A 17,741-nucleotide genomic window follows, 5' to 3' on the forward strand; every position below is an offset into this window, starting at 1 on the left:
TGTTTCATTTTTTCCATTAAGAAAAAAAAAATCACCTTTTAAAACAAATGAGTACAAGGCAGCTGGGAATAGATTGGGCAACATTTAGATCTCATGTTCATCTTGAAATATTACATACAGTGTAGTCTGAGAGGCCCTGGGCAGCTTCTTGAGACAATCTTCCACCCCCACCCCTAGGCCATTAGCTTCAGACAAGGCCCACCTGAGTGATGGGTGTAACTTCTCCCTTTTGACAGTATAAGAATTAGACACCTTTATAAAGAACAGCCTCCAAAGAAAGTTAATTCTGTGATAATCAGGGACGGAGGCGGCTTTTTCATATAAATGCAAGTCGAACAAGGCAGCCTCTGTATAGCTGGCTAAGGAAAGAGGAGTCACTTAAACAGTAAGTAAGCTGCTTTATTTTTACTGTGCAGAACCCTGTCACAGATGTAGCACAAATGCTTGCAGATAAACTCTTCTATTTAAATACGAAGAGTTCCAATCCTTTCAGCACTTGCAGGCTTAGTCAGGCTTCATCTCATGTGCCCTGGGTTAAACAAGTCAGTGTTGGATGATCTCTGGCCCCAGTGGCATCATTTCAAACGAATGTTTTCTCTCATGTCCACACTACAGTTAGGAACAGGCAAGCAATTATTCTACTTCAAGAGCAGAAATAAAAAGGCCAGATTTTAAAGGAAGAAAATTGAGTTCATTTTATAAAAGCATAATGGCTTGGGCCAGAAACCCATTAACACCTATTTATAGTATATCACAGATTAGATTTACGAACGTGACTTTGGTGATATTCTTTTTACCTTGTGTTGGAAGATACTTGGGCCGTATTAGATTTGAAAGCCTGATGTTCCAAATGGGGTAGGCCAATTTCCTACCATCCAAGCAACTGAAGGGTTAAAGCCTTAAGGCTGAAAATGGGTCTTGCTTCGTTCCCTTGCAAGACACATTCGCAAAGTGCAGCAAGAGAGCTGGACATTAAAACCGCTTTGTACAGCCCTGTTCCAAACAGCCACAAACACAGTGCCTTTTAAATGTCTGCCCATCCATGCCTGGAACAGTTTGATGCAGTTGGGGGTGACTGTAAACACCCAGCCCAGGCAGCAGTTCATCTGTGACCGAGTGCCATGCCCTCCTGTCGCTGCCGGGCCCAAGGGTTAGTCGGCAGCGTGTGGTCCCGGCATCTAGGCCTCGGTGACAATCAGGTCTCTGGTGACTTGAAAAGCGGCAATGAGGGAACTCAGCTGAATCTTCTCACTGGTGCCAACAGAAAGCCTGTACCTAAAAGAAAGCAAACGGAAGTAGGGAGAGAATAGCACGACAGCTGCCTTTTGACCAGAAAACAATAGCAATCAGACCTAAAGTCGGCTGCAGGACAGGAAGAAGGGCATGGAAATTCATCACAGGCAGCAATCTTTTGTGTTCCCTGACATTTTCTTTGCTGCCACAAATACGCATTCATAAATCTGATTTCAGAGGAAAAATTTTTTTAAAAATTGTTAACAGTAGCAGTGATCTGAACTTAACTTTGTTCAAGCTGTATGTGAATATGCAAAATGCATGTGACTGGGGATTATTTCTTCACCTACAAAATGCATTGAGAGGGATTTTAATTAAGTTTCCTTTCTCCTAATTCACTGGGAAGTTTGGTTTGCCATATCTGTGGTTCTGTGGTCTAGTCAATAAAGCAAGACTGGTATTTATCTTGCAACCTTTTCAAGGGCCCAGCTGCTGAAAGTAAAATCATGCAGTTCACAGTGTAGCAGTCAGAAGTGACCTAACTGGCGTGTGTGGAAGCCAGTGGCGGTGAATCGGAGTCGGCTGATGAGGATGTCTATTCTGAACCCAGTGCCTGTTGTCTACTCACATGAGAGCTGCCAGCTTCACTGGGCGCTAATAACTGTGTTTACTGAAGCAGCCAAAGTGGAAAATTGAGTTTTATGTTTACTTTCCCTGCAATATGCTTTCGTATGCCAAAATGCCTTAATAACAGCTGGATAGCTGGCTGTCCCCAAACAACCTAGATGTTTGAACTAAAGCAGGCCTCCCAAATAACAGGAGCACATGGAGAACAAGGGGGACCCGGCCACTGAGGTCAAAGGAGCAGCCTTTATCTCAAATATGTAACTGAGCTGCGCCTGTCCTTGTTTAACCCGTGCTTTAAAAACGCAACTCACGCCCTTCCCCCCACTTTGCTCAGTAATCCCACCCAAAACTAGACTCCAATTTAGACCAAACCATTGATACTAAACAAGTAGAAACAAAAACTCAGAACAAGGGGAAAGCAGGAAAACAAAACCGGGAAATAAACACTCACTCAATGTCTGCCATTTTGGTCAATAAATGTATTCGAACTGAAGATGGAAAGTCAACTGTGAGAAAAAAAATCAAATGAGTGGGGTCTGTCGTCATCTACTGTTAAAAACATCACAGAAGACAAGTATGAGTTTCCACATCAAGACTAATCTCTTGAAGCTACAGATCTTGAGACACCATGCTTCTAGGAAGTACAAAGTGTATAGGTTTTCAAAGTTTTTATTCTTTTTGAGTCTTTGTAGGGTAGCTAAAAAGAAAAATGAGCAGGTTCCAGAGTGATCATAAGAAGGTGGAAGAGCCGTTCCACAATGCTGTTTCAGCCACTGGGTCACTCTGTAAGTTACCGTCAGAGCTGAGTTCTCACTTGTTATCCCAATTTTAAAAACGATTGATTTTTAAAGGTCGATTCGTTCTCAGTATCCACAAAGGGCAGAATTGGGCCTGAGCCAACCATGTTCTTAGGCAGAATTTCACACACCAGCCAGCAGCCTGGAAAGGAACTGGCAGAACCAGTGTTCATGGACCAGACTGTCCGCAGGTGATTGTGGGTCAGGGAGGAGCATCTCCATGAGGCTGAACAGCAGACCACTCAGAGCTTGAAGACACAAGTGTCTGGTCCTCCCTCAAAGGGCTAACTGGATTGGCCTGGGATGGGCTGTATGTGGGCCAGGGTCGAGAAGCAGTTCTCTGTACAGAACATACAACCAAGTGAGGGACTTAAGGTGGTTTAGGTGAGACCACTCTGGCTGACATGAAGCTAGATCTTCCTTCTCTCTCTCTCCTTTTGGGGAAAATACCCTTTTAGAAATAGGAATTACAATATCCTACTTATTGCTTTAAAATACGAACCCTTGGAGGAAATAAGTTTCTTTCAGGAATTTCTTTTCTTCTTTCCCCCCACCATTCTAGAGGTCAAGAGTATTTTTGGAACAAGGTTTTAAATAACAAGATAAAACAAAAAATGAGGGACCGGGTTTACACCTCTTCATTGCTGTTTCTTTGTTTCCAAAGTGGACAGTGGAGCTTCAGGTTCCCTCTTCAACCACCCCCAACCCCAAACCATGCTGCCTCATACACAGCTTCTCAGCCGGGGAGGAACGTGATACCTCTGTGCACGAACAGGTGTATCTCCGTCAGGATGTCGTGTAATGCCAACCCCTTCAGAGTCTTCAACTCCATGATATCTAGAGAGGAGCAGTTAAGGCAAAGGGACCAAGTTCCAGGACAAACACTGTAGAGTGACTTTTGAAAGCAGGGCTTTTCACCCCAACACAGCTGTTGCTTTCCACCTGAAGTGGCATATGTTGGACCCAAATTCTTATTTTTGTGTTTTTATCTCCATCCAGTAAGGGTTTTATGTTGTATCTGTCTAGCAGAGAATAGAACCAAATGTATTCCCTAAAAGGCTTTAGATCACTACACCTAGCTCTTAATTTTACAGGAAAACAAGAGTAACACTGACATTTTGAAAAATGACTGCATCTTCCACCCAAGGTCTAAGTGCTTCCCTCCCATCTGTGAGTGGAGTGGCTGCAAGCCACACCCAGGTCAGGGCCCTGCAGGAAGACTCTGTGGCATTAAAGACAAGCACTCATCCCAACCACAGACATCGTGCTGCATCATGAGCTGAAAAGACCTCCATGTTCAGACCCTGGGCACTTAATGCACCGGCTATAGGGCAAGAGAAAGGATATTCCTATAGGCTGTGGTGAAATCTTGATTCAACATCCAGTCCAGAATGTTGGCGATGTCTGACTTGAGCGGGTGCCCTGTGCAGGTGTAGACGGTCTCCTCTGTGACCTTCCCAAAGGCCATATTGGTGCTCTGTGCAGACAGGGTGGGGGGTGGGGGGGAACCACCATGGCTGCTGCAGGCGGATCAGGAGGCAGCTGCAGAGGCAGCAGTGTGGGGGTGGGGAGGTGCCGGACCGGCCAGACCCTCTACTTCTTATACTGCTAAGATCTGGCCATGTCCGGAGGATGCTGCCGCTTGTCAGCTATGTTACTGCTGCAGAGTCCTTCCCTATCTCTCCCTTGTTTGCAACAAAGTATTCTTTCAATTTATCGAAACACAAGGGTGGGGGTACATCTTTAATATATAACAAGATCAAGTTTTTACCAGCTCTGTTGTACTGTTGCTTATGTCTTGGAAAACTTCCCAAAGCAACTAGAGATCTGCTTGGAGTGATGCCATACCTGTAAAATGTTCAGAGCCCTTCGCATGTCTCCACTGGAAAGAGTTATGAGCGCTTTCATCCCGTCTTCACTTATATCAACTCTGAAAGGAAACAGGCCAAAGGGATTCAGTGGTCCTGAGAGCACAAATGCTTACGGAGGGAACAAGATGGCCTGGGATGATCGAGGCGTTTAAACAATGAAAGAAAGAAAAGGGAAGGATGGAGTTAACAATACTCTCCTGATCTACAGACTCCAGAACTCACTGGCTTTTAGGGACACTGGCCTCATGTTGAGTCACAGTCCAGTCCAAGTCTAGAAGGACTCTTACTGGAATCAAGAGCTGCTCTGTTGTGCCGGTAGCTTTGAATCTGTTCTCTGGGAGGAGATGGCCCTGGTGAGATCTGCAATCGCACAGCCAAGGCACCTGTCAACACCAGCAGCAGCTCGGGCTGGTTACTTGCTTGGCACCTGATTACACAGAATGTGATGGCTCAGGACCCTCCCCTTCTAGTCAAGAAAGGCTAGACGCATCTTAGCAGGAGGGACTTGGCAATGTGCAGTTCCCAACAACAAAAGAAGAGTAGGAAGAAAGTGGGACAGCTTCCAGAGGAGAAGGATGGAATCCAGTGAAGAACCAGTGACTTTCATGAAGAATGTCTGTGAGATGCCAGGGCAGCCGACAGACAAGGAGGCTTAACCTATGCCAGGTTTCCTGAATTGTCTACAAACGGTATCACCCTGAAACATACCATCCAGTCGCCTTACCCAACACCCAATCTCCAAGGCCCACCCCTCTTCCCTGCTTTTCAAATTACTTACTTCTCTTCTTCTACGACGTGTTCCAGGCGGGGAACCATGAGTTCGGGAGTCAGTGGTCCAAATCGGAATCGTGTACACCGGGACTGCAAGGCGGGGATGATCTTTGACAGATAGTTACAGATGAGGCAAAATCTGGTATTTTCAGTAAACTTCTCAATCACTGGCAAGGGAAAAGAAAACCACCTCACTTCCATTCTGATTCTTCAAGGGACCCAGAAACCCTGCACTTTTCTAGGGTCACGTGAAAGGTACAGAAAACAAGAATGCAGACAAGTGGAGATGCTATGGTAGCGAGAGAGGATGTTTCTGAAGATCAGCCATTCTTTCCTGAACTGATGAACAAGACTGTACAGAACGCTTCCTCTTCCATGATTGGCCGTGATTCTGGCACTCTTGCCATTCTACTCCATTAAGATATGAAATCCAGTGTTCCTTCCCTTTTGCCTAAAATTCTACTTGGCAGATGGATGATGCCCTAACTTTTACTGGGCAGGGGAGGAGGATGGCTTTTTGAAGACTTGCGAGTGGACTTTGTCTCAAACTCTTAGAGCATTCACGAGAGCATTAACCTAATTCAGAGATGCCTAAGACGCCAGTTTCATTCTGTACCAACATCCTCACGCTGGGATCTGCCCAGACTGACTCAACAGAACAAGATGCTGAAGAAAGGCTGCCAACGCCTCTAGGACCAGAAGATATTCTGTTCTCCTCCTCCTTAAACATGGGCTGCAATCTACTTCTCCCTAAAATTCTTAAAGATTCTCTTCTCTCCTAGCTGTTCACTGCAGAATCTTAATGAGAGAGATTAAGAATGTCCTTGCAAAGAAACTAACTGCACCAGGCCCCTTAAGACTTGACAAATTACAGCGTACTCTCCCTTCCTGGCCAAATCATTCTCCTGGCAAGAAATGAAGTCATGTCAGCTTTCTGATGCAACTAAATTTCTAGTATTATTTTCCTGGCTCTTTTGTATCTAAGGGTACCAATAGCAGAAAGGCCTATCTAGCAGTTTAGGAATGAACAACTTCTTACCTGCTCCCATCCATCAGTACAAATTCCCAACCCTGAAACTGAACCCAGGGGAAAAGGGGGATAAAACACCAGTGTCTGGTCATTACCTAAGAGTTCCCAAAAGGTTTATGTCTTTAAGTTACTAAAAGAGGTAATATCCAGTGCAGAGATTTTTGTCTAGATCATCAGATGGGATATGCAGTAAAAGGCATACAGAGATTTCTCTGGGTCAGAAGATGAATGAAAACGGAAAAGAAGCCATGTCCTATCTCATGTCCAAAGATGCTAATTCTCCTCTAGAGCTGTCCTCACCAACACACTGTACATGGCCATACTCCTTACCTCTCCGCAGGGCGTTCTGGGCGTCCTGAGTCATGGCATCGGCCTCATCCAAGATCACTAGTTTAAAGCCTTTCCTAGGAAGACAAGTGGTACTGTCTGAAAGCTTCTTCAATCTCACTGTGACTTCCAGGCCCAAATCTACACCTTCACATTTGTGCCATTGGGCCCTGGCTCATAAAGTTCATTTTTCCTAGAACTCTGGCCAAAGCAGGCATTTGTGGTCACACAAAGCAAATACCCCACTGCTCCTTCAACTCTTAAATGAACAGGTCTAACTTCTGTGTCAGATTTTGTCCTCTGGCACCTTCATCTTTCTTCCACCCAGAATCCTATTATTCTAGTGCTGCTTTTTCCCCCACCTTTACTTCTGCCTGTCCTCTTTTTTTCCACCACCATCCTAGTTATCCACCCTGATCTCAATTCAAACTAGCTCACCCAGTCTTATGATGTAATCAGTTCTCTGTTAACTAATAAAATGAAACTAATGCTTCCCCAGGGTACTTGCAAATAGATTTAGATAATATTTTCATTTTAGTATTTCTTACCACCATTCTGTACTTTATCTCTTTCTCATGGCTGCTTTTGACAAAGCCTCCGTGCCCTCTTTTTTTTTAACACTTTTATAAACTGGCAAAGGAGAGGATTTAAAAAACTCAATTCACTGATCAAAATCTTTAGGGAGAGAAATCATGCAAAGAATTCTTACTTAAATATTGTCCTTGTGCTAGCAAAGCTCAGGATTGGTCCTCGAACGATATCTATTCCTCGGTCATCTGAAGCATTCAGCTAAATGTGAAAGAGAGAAGCCAGAATAAATAGAAAACATATTAGTGTGCTATGAATTAATGTATCTTTTTATCAGTTCTGCTCAGCAAGCTAGGTCTCTAGGTCTAAGGACAGATAAAGACATGATCATTAAAAAAAAGATTGCAATTATATTTAAAACTCACAGCTCACTAGATCATTCCACTATATTCTGAAAGGCCAATGACTATCTTTCTTCTCCCTTTTGAGGACAATCACTGACATGCTTTGGAGGAATAATTAATTGGTCTGGTCACAGTGAACAGCACCCCAGGCAGGAGAAAAATGATGCTAATTTTAGCTACCACAACCCAGAGCAACCCAGAAGTTACCAAGTTTTTAATACACTGAAGCAAGAACAAGTAAGATCTTGGTGGCAGCAAGATTCTAAGATCTATAACAAAAAAGTAAGTTAAACCATTTTTTTTCTTACAATAGACAATATTTAGAATTTCATAATCTAAGTGGATCAGTCATGTCCCAGCAGTAAACAGCACACTCAAATTCAGTAATTTGAAGAGAATAAAATGAAGAGATATTTTAAAAGGTGCTTGTGAGGTGTGGGAGAAACCACAAGAGCTATGCAATACTTTACGGGCTACTGGGGCCCATTACCACTCCCAAGTCTTAAGGGGTTGGTGGGGGAGTGGTGCTGGCTCCTGGGGAATGCTGGGTGCTGTGCCCTGTGGGTGGGGACACTGTCCATTTGTGGTGACCCAGGGCTGGATCAGGCATCATTCTTCCCCCAACTTCTGCCAGGGCCCCTACTGGTCAAACCCAAAAGGAGCCAGAGGGCAAGAGAGCTTGTCGTCAACACAGCTCAGTCTTCCGGGATGAGAACAGTGTGGAGCAACATGGAGGAGGGCACATGGAAGACAGGCAGCAACAGAGTGACCACTGAGTGTTTGAAAGTTGGCAACAACAAACAAAAACACCTGGCCCTACTGCCCTCTAGCTACACCAAAAATCTCTAGGCAAAAATGTCAGTTATAGGAAAAGGGAACTGAAATATTATATATCTGCTTCTTTCCCAACCACCAGCAGGGCAACTAACTTGTAAAGGAAAACAAAGCTAGCAGAACTAAAATTAAAGACCAGAGTCTGTTGAAAGTTAAGGGTAATCCTCTCATTTACCTCCAAGACCATGGAGCCAAATTCCTTATCTTTGTACAGCTGTTTAGCACAGGCCAGGATGGTGGATGTCTTTCCTGTCCCTGGAGGACCATACAGAAGGAGGTGCGGCAGGCGGTCCTCACTGATAAACTTCTGAACTGAAGATGGGGGGTGGAGGGGGGAGAGAGATGCTATCAGTCTCAGAGTCGCTTCATTCACTGTGGGCTGAATCCACTTCAACTCTGTTCAAATCCAGGGCACACATAAGAATGAAAACTCTGAAGGACGCAGCTGTCAAAGCCACATCCCAAAAAGCTTAATCAGATTCTTTAAAGTTATTACAGCAGAGACAACATCCCTAAGAAATATATCCAGGTCCTTCAACTAGGATACCAACCACTGACACATGGATACTTACTAGTACTCAAGATGTCCTGATGAGAAATGAGATCATCCAGTGTCTGTGGCCGGTATTTTTCAACCCTAAAATACAATGTAGCATGCATTACAACATATATAAACGCAAGAATATTTTGTCGTGTGCAGAAGAATCCTTTCACACAGATCCTAACTAAAAGAAGAGAGAGATACAAAAACCTGTACACAGTGGTTCTCTATCGGGGCAATTTTGTCCTCCAGTGAACTCTTGATAATATCTAGATTTTTCCCCCGTCAAAACTGGGTGGAAGATGCTATTGGCATCTAGTAGATAGTCATCAGGGAAGTTATTAAACATGAAATAAACAGGTTAACCCCCGTGGCCATGCCCCCCCCCCCCATATCTGGTTAAAATGTCAATAATGCTGAAAAACTGCTCTCATTTCACCTTTCCAGCTATCTGCCTATAATCTCAAACTGGATGGGCACCTAAAGTTAATCCAAAATTGAACCTGTATCCAAATATAAATTAACAGATGAATGGATCAATAAATGGTGGTATATCCATACAGTGGAATGTTATTAGCAATAAAAGGACACAAATTACTGATCCAAGAAGCCAGTCACAAAAGACTACATATTGTATGATTCAAGTTACATGAAATATCCAGAATAGGCAAATTCACAGAGACAGAAAGTAAATTAGTGGTTGCCAGGAGCTGAGGGAGAGGGGGAATGGGGAGTTACTGTCAATAGGTATATTGTTTCCATTTGAGGTATATGAAAAATTTTGCAACTAGATAGTGGATGATCACACAACATTCTGAATGCACTTAATGCCACAGAACTGTACACTTTAAAATGGTTACAACTTGAAATTGTATGTTATGTATTTTTACTATAGTGACAACAAACTGAACTCATTATCTTGAAAACTTTTGAAAAAGAAACAAGAGTTTTCCAAAATCAAGCCAAATCCCATCAGTCTTTAAAACAACACTAAGACACAGTTGTGGAAGCAGACTGGCTAAGAGTGGAAGCTCTGAATCTGGACCACCTGGGTTCAAATCCAAACCTATTTTCCAACTCTAGACCTTAAGCAAATCATTTAACCTTTTGGTAGAGCTGGAATAACAGTACCTTCTTCCTAGGGTCTTTGCCAAATTCCAACATCTAACAGGGTGCGTGGAACAAAGTCACTGAGATGAAAGCTAACTAGGAAGCGCTGTCATCACCGTCATTACTCTAGCTTAGAATGTGACCAGTAATCGCACCAAGATTAGAGGCTATTTTGGCAAGAGAGAATATTCTGCCACAGAGGCCAAGGCAATGTCAGAAGACACGGGATCGAACCTCTGTATTGTCACCCAGCTGGGGAAGCCGTTTTCCGCTTCCGCAACAGGAAAGGGGGCCCAGGGTTGCGGGTAAAGGGAGACCTAGCCAGTTATAAATAGAATGGAGCGGGACTGGGGAGTTGAGGGGAGGTGAACTTCTGTGGCTCCACCCCGGCCTCAAGTCCGGGAACGGTGGGGCGAGGTCGGGCTGGAGACTGGCCCACTTGTTCACTCGGGCCACCGCCTCCGCGCGCGGCCGATCCCCTTCCCCGCAGCAGCTGGGCCCCCTCCTACCAGGGCAGGTTTCTGATTTTGGCCGCCTCAGGATGCTGCTGCTTGTGCGCTGAGATCTCCATAACGGGGTGAAGACGGGGACCGGTGGGCTTGTCGCGTACCCTAGAGGCCCGCACCTCGCCAAGAACCGCAACCAGACCCGGGCACCCTTGCACTTAGAGTTCGCGCGCAAACGCAACTCTCGCGAGATTTAGTGGCCTTCGGACTTCCTCCCTAGGTCCCGCCCCCTCCCCGTTGCTAAGGCCCCTGTTGCCTGGTTGCCGGCAGGCCGGGCCGGACGCCTCGCGACAACTCCGCCTTTCTCTAGTGTGTGGAGCTGCCCTCCCCGGTGTGGACCAGAGTCCTGAACCCAGTGGGAGCGCGCGCTGGAGAGGCACGGCCACCCCCTACAGCCACCAGTCGTCATTACAGGTTAAAGTCTCGCGGCCAAAGCCAATTCCAGTCGTCACCAAAGTTCTAGCTGTTACCGTCCAAAGGAACGGAAAGCTGCCAGCGCTAAAAAATTCTGAGGTAAAACAACCCCAAATGACACGACCAGTTCTTGAATACAGATGCTATAAGAAACAAGGCTCGAAATACTTTTTGGCCCCAAAGCTAAGAGGTGAGCACTTCAAATTGAAAAACAACTCCAAGCACAACTCCAACTTCAGTCCGTCTCTCAAATCTGTGCCCCTCACCCAACAAAATTTACAGAACCGACCTCCAGAAACAACTCCAGAGAGAAAAAATAAATAATAAGTAACTTCCCGTCAGGTTAATATGTGTAACTGGAAAGGGCTAGTTAGTAAGCGGAGAGGACAGGATCCCTCTGACGTGAAGCTGCTGAGGAGAATCGGTATCAAAATGTTAGTATTTTTTCCTGAGGTGAGGGGATTATGAACCACTTTTGTTTTCTCTTTTGCTGGTCTGTAGTTCCCAGCAATAAGTGTGTATTATATCCGTAATCAAGTTGTTTTGGCTGCTCTGGGTTTTAGTTGTGGCACGTAGTATCACACAAGATTTTCATTGCCACCTGTTGGATCACTGTTGCAGCACGCGGTCTCTTCGTTGTGGCATGTGGAATCCAGGAATGGAAGCCAGGCCCCTGCATTGGGAGCTCCGATTCTTAGCTACTGGATCACCAGGGAAGTCCCTGTGTTTTTTCTCTTTTTTTGCCATGCTGAAAAAGACAACAATCCTGAGAGGAGAGGAGGCTGACCCGGGATTACAAGTGTTCTGATTTAGAAGTAGCTGCTCCTTGCCTCTTACTACCACACTGTCACCCATTTTAGGAGCAGAATAGAGGGACAGAGGGCAAATATAAAATGACAGTTATGGCTTCACCCTGGTCCCTGCCTGGGGAGTCAGAAGGGGGTCAGGTGGGGCTGTGATATGACAATGTCCATCTGTCTGACTTATTTCGTTTAGTATAATGACCTTATTCTTTATCATATGGATATCCAGTTTTTCCAACATTTTTTGTAGAAACTATCCAATGAGTATTGTATTCTTGATTCTTTGACAAGTATTGAAAGTGAAGTCACTCAGTCATGTCCGACTCTTTGTGACCCCATGGACTGTAGCCTACCAGGAACCTCAGTCCATGGAATTTTCCAGGCGAGAGTACTGGAGTGGGTTGCCATTTCCTTCGTTGATCATATATGTATCTGGGCTGCTGATTCTGTTCCATTGGCCTGTCTTTTTTTTATATGCCAGTACTATAGTGTTTTGATAATTAAAGCTTTGTAATAAAGTTAGAAATCAGGAATTGTGATGCTGTCAATTTGGTTCTTCTCTTAGGGTCCTTTGTGGTTCCATACAAATTTTAGGACTGCTTTTTTTATATTTTTGTGGAAAATATTGGAATTTTGCTAGGGCTTGTGTTGAATCTATAGATGGCCTTGAGTTGTATGCACTTTCTAAGAATATTAATTCTTCTAATTTGTGAATTGAATATCTTTCAATTTATATGTGTCTTCTTCAGTTTCTTTTATCAATGTGTTGTGTTCACTGTATTGATCTTTCATCTCCTTTTAAATGCATTTCTATTTTTTTTATGCAGTTGGAAATGGGATTATATTCTCTGTTTCTCTTTTTGGTAGTTTATTGTTAGTATATAAAATGTTGATTTTATATCCTACAGCTTCATTGAACTGGTTGATTAATTCTAATTCTTTTGATGGAGTTTCTCACCCAATAAACATAGAGTTAAGTAAGAATAGTTGTCAAATTTCTGTCTTATCCTTATGCTTGCGGCATTATTTGGGGGAAATCCTTGGGGCGTCAGTGACAACCTTGGATCTATTCAGGGGGAGGAGGCAAGTTATTTCTTTCATCTACTCTGGTCTCTCATGATACATCTTAGAGCTATTGTTTTCCTTGTTCCTGAGGATGGGCAAAGTGAGAGAGAGCACTCGGTGTCAAAGATCTTGATCTTGATGGACTTGGAATTTGTTAAAAATGTTAGAAGGTGCTCAGGGTCAGGATTTTGTGCAAGTTTTGCTTTCTTTTCAATTCCTTTGGTCCTTTAATTCGTGTAGTACATTTTAGTGATTTAAAATAGAGTATTTTAAAATCTACATAAATATATAGTACAAGTAAAATATAAATCATATTTTTTTAAACTTTTTTTTGGCCATGTTACTTGGCTTGTGGGATCTTAGTTCTCCATCCAGGGATCAAGCCCAAACCCTGTGCAGTGGAAGCTCAGAGTCCTAACCACTGGACTACCACGGAATTCCCAAATTATATTTGAACATTTTTTATACAGCAGTGTAAATTTAAATTTTACACACACACATATACACTATTGCTTCTGCTTCTCTGGAGAACCTGACTGAAAAAGCCATAACCTGAGCTTTATTCAGCTGCCATGGTAAGAGCCATGCTGCTAAGAGGTTTTTGCATTAGAAACATCGCCACCGCCTCCTTGAGCTGGAAAATGTGAACAAGATTGGACCAAGTTTTCATAAAGCTCTGTGTACAACTGATATTGTTTGCTTGGAATGCAAAATTCCTCTGTGTAACATACTGTATATTTACAAGGTCATCTATCATGCTCCTCCTCAGTGCATTGTAAGCTCATTGAAAGGCAAGGCTTTGCTTTCCTCACTACTGTACTCCTGGTGCCTGAAACAGTGCATTTCTCAAAGGAAAGACTCAATTTATAATTGTTTGATGAAGGAAAGAATGAATGATAATAGCTAATGTTCATTAGGCAGTTGCTGTGGGCCAGACACTGTTCTGATTGCTTTACATTCTAAGTTCATATTTAGTTGTTGCCATAAGGCCAGTCTTCTGATGTTATTGGCCCCATTTTATTGGTATGTTAAGTAACTTGCCCATGTTCTGACTTGGTGTAAGGGGCAGAACTGGATCTTGGTGTGATTCTATAGCCAAAGTCTTAGCCACTGTGCTAGTGGCTAGTGTAGTCACCAGACCAGCAGCAGCAGCAGCCCCTGGGAACTTGTTAGAAAAGCTAATTATCCACCCCCTCTCCCCAACCAAAACCACTGAATTTGATACTCTGGGGGTGGGCTCAGCCCACCCTATTGTAACAAGCCCTCCAGAGGATTCTGATGTGCTCAAATTTGATAAACAGTGCCTTACACTCTACTGCTTCTCAGTCCTTGAGCTCCTCAGGACTTCACTTTCTAAGAAAAGGAATGGGTACTCACATGCATATTTTGGAAAAACAAAGCTGTCTTAGTAAATATCATTTCTGTGTGTGTGTGTGTGTGTGTGTGTGTGTGTGTGTGTGTGTGGTCTTGCTTGTGTCTGTTTTTGCTATTAATTGAAGACACAGTCCTTTAGGCAACTTAGTATCTCTTTGGGTCTCAGTATTGGCATTTGTAAAATGGGTGGGGTTAGGGGGGCTGAACTAGAAAGAGGGTTGATATTAGAAGCACCACAGGATTTTTTTTTTTTTTTTACAAAATTCCAATACCAGAAGTCCAGTCGGATCAATTTAGTTTGGCCTAGAGGGTGCCACCAGGCATTGGCATCTTAAAAAACTGCTCAGTTGCTCTAATATTCAGCCAAAGTTGGACTACTTCCTTAGGCTGAGCCAATCACAGTGACCCTAGTTCTCTGATTGGTTTAAAGCATAACATGTGACCCAGTTCTGTCCAGTGAGATGTAAGAGGAAATGCCGTTGGGTGGGGAAGGCGCCTCTGGGAAACTTTTCTCTTTACTTTGGTCATTGTTGCACTAGATGATCCTTAGCTTTTCTCCTAGTGACAAAGTTCTATAACTTCAAAGAGAAAGAGAGAAAATGTAAGTTCCAAGCTCACATATCTAATAAGCAGCCTGAAGTTAATATATAAAGGAAGAAGTTTGGGTGGACTCTATGCCTTGCCTCAAAGGGAGCAGAGTTTGTACATGAAAGATATAAGCAGAAAAGGATTGTAGCAATGAAATATTGGATAGCTCACAGTTAGTAAGAATCCTGGAGAACCCTGCTTGGAAAATGGAACAAAGACAGGCCATGGAACTGGAACCATGGTCAAAATTACTCCACAGGGCCAAGCCAATAAGGAAACTCTTTCTGCTACTTACCATTGGACCCTACTGCCCCTACTCACTGGATGTTGCTTTCACCATTTCTATTATCAGAAAGAATTCACCAATTCTCTCCTTTACTGAAGTCTTCCTAAAGCCAGTGACCCGTGGCTGAGTCCCTTTGCTGTTCACCTGAAATTATCACAGCAATGTTAATCAGCTATACTCCAGTACAGACTAAAATGTTTTAAAACAACAGCAACAACAAAACTCTGGGGAGACATGCCTAATTAGCCAGGCCTGGGTCATGTGCCAGTGAGTACCAGGTATATAGCTTGAGTAGTGGGAAGAGACGTCTGCCTCCCACCAAGACTTGTGAACTGGTGACATCCCTAAGTAATAGGAAAGGGGTTCAAATGCTGGCAGCCAAAAGGATCACAAGTGTCCACCAGTACTGAGCCATGAGGGACAGCAGTCAAATGTCGCCAACTCTTCTGATTTTCAAGAGAAACCAGAAACCTGGATTTGTATGTGAAAATTTTGTATGTTAAACCTTGATAACTAATTAAAGAAAACAAAACTGCTGGCCAAATTAAAGCACTATAGGAGCACTTGTGACTATTGATTTCTCAAGAACAGATGATCAGGGAAAGATACATCAATTCCTTCTTATCCTCTACCTTGATTTTAGACCTTCTGGAGGATTATGGCAAATTGGACTGGTATCTCCATGTTAATTGTGATGTTGATGAGCACAGGCACAAACTTTTCTTTTATAATCAGAACCAAACTTGAAAATGCTTTAATAAAATATCAGGTCCCGGAGATGGCGGGATCAGAGGTTGCAAACAAAATTAACAACAAAACACATTTGCTCTTAAAGTTGAATTAGGGAAAGGGAACCCTGAATTTTATTATTCTCAGCTTTGGAACAAACTTGGCTTTGGACACACAGCACTTACTGCCTTAGTTTATTTTTAAGACTTGTTCTTATGAGAGAATGGGATTCAAGGACTATCTTTGGAAGAGGCTGGCAGAAGAAAATCAAACTGGGTCTTTCTCTTCAACATGTTTATATGGGTGAAATTTATCATGTTTAAATGAAGAGCAAGGTCTGAAGGAGGGAAAAATCTCAAAGGGCAATTCAAAGAGTTTATATAGAGGGAAGGGCCATTTTTTTGGTGACCATGGCAAGTTCACTGACTGATGAAATTAAGTCCTCAGATCTTTGGGGGTAATTTTCCCCTACAGCCAGTTTCTCTTGTCAGAAGTCCACATCAGAACTTAGGGAAATTCATTCAGCATCCCGTAAACATTTGTTGATTTGAATAACTAGAGAAATGGCTATTTATAGATTCCTGAATTTGATTCTTTTTAAGTTTGACATTGAAAGGGTACCTCATTTGAATTTGCTCCATGACACTAGTGCTCAAAAATTTCAGTTTTTCTACATTAAATATATCTGGCTCAAGGTCCTCTACTGCTCCCTCCACAGGGGAAGGTAGTTTGGAAATTTAGCCTATGAGGGGTTGGGAGTTGGTTTCCTTCCCTTCTCTAGGGTCATTCAAGATGTCTAAGAGGTTGTGGGGAAACAGGCCAGAAAATTTGAGGAGGGACTCTTAGTTTTCAGTTCTTTACGTAGTCTGTTGGAGTAGATGCTCTTTGTACAGATGGGAATGATCCTTTTGAAGATGGACAGTTCTGTTGGAAATAGTATCCTTTCCCTCAACAAACAACTCAGCCACCCAGAACTTTTGTCATACATCCCAATGCTACAGAATATGAAGTTTAGACTTCCCCATGTCCCTCCTTAGAAGTCCTTCCACCACCTTCTCCTACTGTTTCAAGTGAGGCCCCAGGACCCATAGTACGGGCACTACCAGGGAGCTTGTTAGAAATGCAGTCTCTAGACCCACTCCAGACCACCCAGATCAGATTTCCATTTTAACAAGTTTTCCAGGCAGTTTGCATGCACCTTTCAGCTGACACCTGGATTGCAGAATGTATCTTTCTCCCCGCATCCTGCTCCCCACAGCTGCTCTGCATCCCTAGTGTGGATCTTCAGGGAGCTGGGCCACTCCTCTCTCACAAACAGCACTCCCACCTCTTCTGCTCTAATGGCCCTTCATTTCGATAATTCATCTCCCTAAGTTCCTAGGCATCCTAGCTCCCTTGAGCTAGGTGAGCCCAGCTCCCCAGGACTCTAAGACTTAATTGCTTGGAGAAAAAAATTCCCCTTTAGTCATTTGTGATGAGTCTAGAGTAGAAAATAAGTCCAGTTAATCCTCAATCATATTATTCTGTCACACTAATAATAGGCCCTCCAGGCTAGTAAAATTTTATAGATATTTTTTCTTCTGGAACCTTTCCTGATTCTCCCTACTTGGAGTCCAGCTTAATTGCCTTGGGCTAGAATCTCTGCGGTCATCCTGATTTAAAAAGAGAAAGGAGTGTTAATAAGGAGGTGATGGAAGTGTGGCTACATTGGCCTGACTCTGTTTGGCATTGGTCCAGCTGTGGACCATACCATCTTCATGTTTGTGAGACTGGAAATGCAGAGGCAAAAAGATAAAAAAAGAAAGCAACTGAGTGTGTACCTGTTGTAAGAGCTGTGTGCTAAAAAGGGGACTGTTAACCACTTGCTCCCATCATAGTAGAGACCCTGAGGACATAAGGAAGT

General features: G+C 43.4%; 2 protein-coding genes across 5 annotated transcripts in view; one reads left to right on the forward strand and one right to left on the reverse strand.

Moving 5' to 3' along the window:
• Nucleotides 1–378: 378 nt before the first annotated feature.
• RFC5 (replication factor C subunit 5) overlaps nt 379–17,741 on the reverse strand; it is a 43,394-nt gene continuing 26,031 nt past the window's right edge. For 2 of the 4 annotated variants that reach the window (XM_070475300.1, XM_070475303.1), the window contains exons 2-11: nt 8,995–9,059; nt 8,598–8,734; nt 7,366–7,445; nt 6,660–6,733; nt 5,307–5,466; nt 4,506–4,587; nt 4,000–4,134; nt 3,417–3,489; nt 2,312–2,366; nt 379–1,275 (exon numbers count right to left, since the gene is read on the reverse strand). In XM_070475300.1, the coding sequence (XP_070331401.1) occupies nt 1,179–1,275; nt 2,312–2,366; nt 3,417–3,489; nt 4,000–4,134; nt 4,506–4,587; nt 5,307–5,466; nt 6,660–6,733; nt 7,366–7,445; nt 8,598–8,609 (768 nt within the window). In that variant the 5' untranslated portion in view covers nt 8,610–8,734; nt 8,995–9,059 and the 3' untranslated portion in view covers nt 379–1,178. Of the gene's footprint in view, nt 1,276–2,311; nt 2,367–3,279; nt 3,490–3,999; nt 4,135–4,505; nt 4,588–5,306; nt 5,467–6,659; nt 6,734–7,365; nt 7,446–8,597; nt 8,735–8,994; nt 9,060–10,582; nt 10,751–17,741 lie in introns of those variants that run through there. The other 2 variants (XM_070475301.1, XM_070475302.1) reach the window with 2 other exon arrangements.
• KSR2 (kinase suppressor of ras 2) overlaps nt 10,848–17,741 on the forward strand; it is a 470,209-nt gene continuing 463,315 nt past the window's right edge. Inside the window, exon 1 of the mRNA XM_070475296.1 lies at nt 10,848–11,092. The gene's annotated coding sequence lies outside the window, so the exon portion shown is untranslated. The remainder of the gene's footprint in view (nt 11,093–17,741) is intronic.

Source organism: Odocoileus virginianus, chromosome 12 (assembly GCF_023699985.2).
Source record: "Odocoileus virginianus isolate 20LAN1187 ecotype Illinois chromosome 12, Ovbor_1.2, whole genome shotgun sequence".
NCBI classification, from domain to species: domain Eukaryota; kingdom Metazoa; phylum Chordata; class Mammalia; order Artiodactyla; family Cervidae; genus Odocoileus; species Odocoileus virginianus.